Source organism: Dendrobates tinctorius, unplaced genomic scaffold, assembly GCF_039654945.1.
Source record: "Dendrobates tinctorius isolate UK_male_01 unplaced genomic scaffold, ASM3965494v1 ptg000035l, whole genome shotgun sequence".
In the NCBI taxonomy this organism is placed as follows: domain Eukaryota; kingdom Metazoa; phylum Chordata; class Amphibia; order Anura; family Dendrobatidae; genus Dendrobates; species Dendrobates tinctorius.
In genome coordinates, this window is record NW_027361703.1 from 58,185,001 (window position 1) to 58,189,793 (window position 4,793).

The window sequence follows — 4,793 nt, forward strand, 5'->3', positions numbered from 1 at the left end:
GTGAGAGTGTGTGAGAGTGAGAGTGTGTGAGAGTGAGAGTGATGCATACGGCATATAGAGTGTGTGTGGTGCGACGGTGTTCCGCTGGTGGTACCGCACAATAGGTTGGTACCAGCAGCAGTATCCATATTGAGACACTGAACACTTGGGTGTCCCAATATGGCGGTCGGTGAACTTTCTCCGCTTGGAATTCTGGGATACAGTGACACCTGGACAGAACAGGAAATTAAAACATTACAAGGCAATTATATAAATAGATAGCCCCATTGCCGCATATGTCCATATCCATTCTTTTTAGGTGGGGTTGGAAGTTTTATCGTAAGCCCCGATGGGACCCACAAACGGATTCCAAAACACAATGTGAAAGTACCCCAATATTCTCTGCTCTAGTGTTGCCTCTGCTGATGTTTTGGTGTTTGTTGACAGGCTGTAGCACATGTAACCACTGCAGTGAATCAGTGGGCTCAGTATTAATGCGGATGTAGACCACATGAGCACAGTAATTGGTAGCAGCGGTGACATCACCACTGCAACCTTTCAACTAGAGCCTTGGCGGAGAGGAGGAGGGTGAGTAACTACTGGGCTTGTTATGCATGACAAGTAGATTTGAGCGGATTTGATCGGGTCCCGGATTATTCGGCAAGCTATAGCGATTACAAAATAAGCTGCAGAGGGAACCCGGCTTCCTGAATCGTTCCAGCTGTTCGGCTCCGCAGCTGCATGTGTCGCTGCTGTGTGACAGGCACAGTACATGCATGGGGAGCCTGTTTTTGTAGGGCTCTCCATGCATGTGTTGTGACAGTGACACAGCCGTGACACAAACAGCTCCGGACAGCTGATCAGCTGGCGCACTCCATGTATCTGTGTTTCCTCTGCAGCTTATTTGGCAAGTGTTATAGCTTGCCGAATAAGCACTGCCCAGATCATATCAGCTCAAATCTAATGACGAGCGCAACGCTGATGGACCAAAAATTATACCAAGCACAGGTGCTCAGTAGTGATGAGCAAACGTGCTCGGACGTGCTTGAATAATATGCCCGGATCCCGGCTGCGGCTGCATGTCTTGCAACGGTTAGACAGGCAATCCCTGTATGTGTTGCGGCTAACAACAACAAAGGCGTAATCCGAGCATGTCCGCTCATCGCTAGTGCTCAGCTCATCTTGGCTATAGCCAAAACGTTCAGTGCACCGTCTACACCTATTCACTCCATCTACCATCGCTCGCTCTCAAGCTTCTGTAAAGCCAGAGCTGGCACTCAAGGAGGCGGGTTCTGAGATGGCTGTAACACACACAAGTGGGAAGATTCACTGAGCATCTTTGCGTGGTTTGAACAGTCAGTGTGTTCAGAGACTACCCTTAAAGAGGAACCAGTGGGGATTCATGCCGCCAAAACCATAAGCAGCATAAATCAGAAGACGGATGCAAGATTACACCCAGGCATAGACAAAATACAGTATAAAGGCGTAAAGCGAGAGACGAGAACAGTCCGGAACCGCCCTGGCCGGCTACTCCCGGCACTGTCACAGGTGAGTGATAGGTCTCTTAAATGTACGTACTTCACAAGATACCTGCCAATAAACAGCAACGGTCCTAGTAGAAGCTGGCCTGTGGTCCACGGCCGGAACGTCACACTATATTTTATCTCAAATTCTTGAGCATGTTAGAGAAAATTATACTGATCGACCAGGCTCCGATTCATGCTGCCTGTGGGCTGGGCAGCATAAATGCACTGATAGCTTCTCTTATGACAGGAGTCCCCAGCTATATGCCAAGTTGGTACGTATAAGCGTCATACCAGGGACCCCCGACCCCCTGAAGCCACAATGGACCAGGCACGTCCATGCATTCAGGCCAGTCTATGCTTCCCGGCAGCACTGCTCAGAAACCTGGAAGCTTCGGCACTGACCTACCCAGCGATCACAGCTTATAGCCGGGTGCGCTTTCCTTCACAGAAAGTTCCCAAATCCAGTCCTACCAATGAGACTGAGAACTGCTGAATATAAATATATTCCACTTTCCATGGCTGAACTGGGTCAGAGCGGTGCGAGATACATCATCTAGGTTATTTCATGTTCAATAACATCAATTCCACACTCTAAAATGTACCAACACTGGAAAGTACAGCATCACGGAACGAGGAGACAGTGAAGATGTCTCGTCACACCACCCACACACTTCCTACCAACCGTAAAGGCCGCGGCTCCACAGGGGTCACAAGACTTCTCAATGTGTGACAAACGACAGGAAGACACCGAGAAGGTGATTCCCAGAGGGATCATCTCCGGGCCCCAAACTTACATTGTAGGTACCATAGATAACGCATTCCTGGGTCATTGGGGGCTCGGAGCTTGTTCACACTCTATACTGACGCCTAGGATTTCTCTATGACATCGCGAACCATAGTACACACATACACGGGCACAGAGAGCCACCCGAGGGCGCCGTCACCGGGCACACGGAGCCACCCGAGGGCGCCGTCACCGGGCACACGGAGCCACCCGAGGGCGCCGTCACCGGGCACACGGAGCCACCCGAGGGCGCCGTCACCGGGCACACGGAGCCACCCGAGGGCGCCGTCACCGGGCACACGGAGCCACCCGAGGGCGCCGTCACCGGGCACACGGAGCCACCCGAGGGCGCCGTCACCGGGCACACGGAGCCACCCGAGGGCGCCGTCACCGGGCACACGGAACCACCCGAGGGCGCCGTCACCGGGCACACAGAACCACCCGAGGGCGCTGTCACCGGGCACACAGAACCACCTGAGGGCGCTGTCACCGGGCACACAGAACCACCTGAGGGCGCTGTCACCGGGCACACAGAACCACCTGAGGGCGCTGTCACCGGGCACACAGAGGTCAATGGCCACCTCACAAGTTCAGTAATGAACTGTTGCACTGAGGTCGGTCGGGTGCGGTGCCGCTGCAGTGTGTCACCATGGGGGGAAGCCATTGTCCTGGACTTCCTGATGATGAGCACAAAGCCCACAGGAGGCTCAGGGTGAGGATGAGCAGCTTACAAGTGAGCAGCAGGTAAATTATTCAGCACCTGCACACACGTCCATAGCGGGGAACAGCCACACATGGAGATTAACCCCTACCCCGGCGGACACACGCTCAGGGCCTTCCTTACCCTGCACCGACATCACAGCAAACTTTCATCCAAGCAGCAGCTCCCGGTGCCCCCGACACAGCGCTGTGCCCGCTTCTCCCCTCTATGTAGAGCGGTGGTGGAGTGGCAGCATGGAGTCCTGGTACACAACAGAGGGATGAGGGGAGCCTCGGCCCCAGCCCCGCACACACACGCGAGCCGCTTCCACGCTCCTTATTCCCCGCTATTATTCCATCACCTCCCTCTCGGCCACAGACTCCGCCACCTACTGACAACGCGGGGCACAGGCACCGCTCTCCGGCTGTGGTGACGTCACCGGAGCACGCAAACCGCCAGACACAGCCCCGCCCCCTGATCTTTCCATTTTTAATACATTGCTGCTCCCCCTCTGAGTCCTGTACACACTGCTCACCTGTGAGCTCACTGCGCTGCGGCTGCCACATGCATGTACGGTGCCTGCTGCTCACCGCTACCACATACATGTACGGTGCCTGCTGCTCACCGCTGCCACATACATGTACGGTGCCTGCTGCTCACCGCTGCCACATACATGTACGGTGCCTGCTGCTCACCGCTGCCACATACATGTACGGTGCCTGCTGCTCACCGCTGCCACATACATGTACGGTGCCTGCTGCTCACCCCTACCATATACATGTACGGTGCCTGCTGCTCACCCCTACCATATACATGTACGGTGCCTGCTGCTCAACGCTGCCACATACATGTACGGTGCCTGCTGCTCACCGCTACCACATACATGTACGGTGCCTGCTGCTCACCGCTGCCACATACATGTACGGTGCCTGCTGCTCACCCCTACCATATACATGTACGGAGCCTGCTGCTCACCGCTGCCACATACATGTACGGTGCCTGCTGCTCACCCCTACCATATACATGTACGGTGCCTGCTGCTCACCGCTGCCACATACATGTACGGTGCCTGCTGCTCACCGCTGCCACATACATGTACGGTGCCTGCTGCTCACCGCTGCCACATACATGTACGGTGCCTGCTGCTCACCGCTACCACATACATGTACGGTGCCTGCTGCTCACCGCTGCCACATACATGTACGGAGCCTGCTGCTCACCGCTGCCACATACATGTACGGTGCCTGCTGCTCACCGCTACCACATACATGTACGGTGCCTGCTGCTCACCGCTGCCACATACATGTACGGTGCCTGCTGCTCACCGCTGCCACATACATGTACGGTGCCTGCTGCTCACCGCTGCCACATACATGTACGGTGCCTGCTGCTCACCGCTGCCACATACATGTACGGTGCCTGCTGCTCACCCCTACCATATACATGTACGGTGCCTGCTGCTCACCCCTACCATATACATGTACGGTGCCTGCTGCTCAACGCTGCCACATACATGTACGGTGCCTGCTGCTCACCGCTACCACATACATGTACGGTGCCTGCTGCTCACCGCTGCCACATACATGTACGGTGCCTGCTGCTCACCCCTACCATATACATGTACGGTGCCTGCTGCTCAACGCTGCCACATACATGTACGGTGCCTGCTGCTCACCGCTACCACATACATGTACGGTGCCTGCTGCTCACCGCTGCCACATACATGTACGGTGCCTGCTGCTCACCCCTACCATATACATGTACGGTGCCTGCTGCTCACCCCTACTATATACATGTACGGTGC

General features: G+C 55.3%; 1 protein-coding gene across 3 annotated transcripts in view; it reads right to left on the reverse strand.

Annotated features, from left to right (window-relative positions):
* GRAMD4 (GRAM domain containing 4) overlaps positions 1-3,451 on the reverse strand; it is a 142,515-nt gene extending 139,064 nt beyond the window's left edge. Inside the window, exon 1 of one of the 3 annotated variants that reach the window (XM_073573499.1) lies at positions 3,351-3,451. Coding sequence is in view for 2 of the 3 variants with exons in the window: in XM_073573497.1 (XP_073429598.1) it covers positions 3,134-3,162 (29 nt within the window). In the remaining variant the exon portion in view is untranslated. Of the gene's footprint in view, positions 1-2,299; positions 2,499-3,133 lie in introns of those variants that run through there. The other 2 variants (XM_073573497.1, XM_073573498.1) reach the window with 2 other exon arrangements.
* Positions 3,452-4,793: the final 1,342 nt, after the last annotated feature.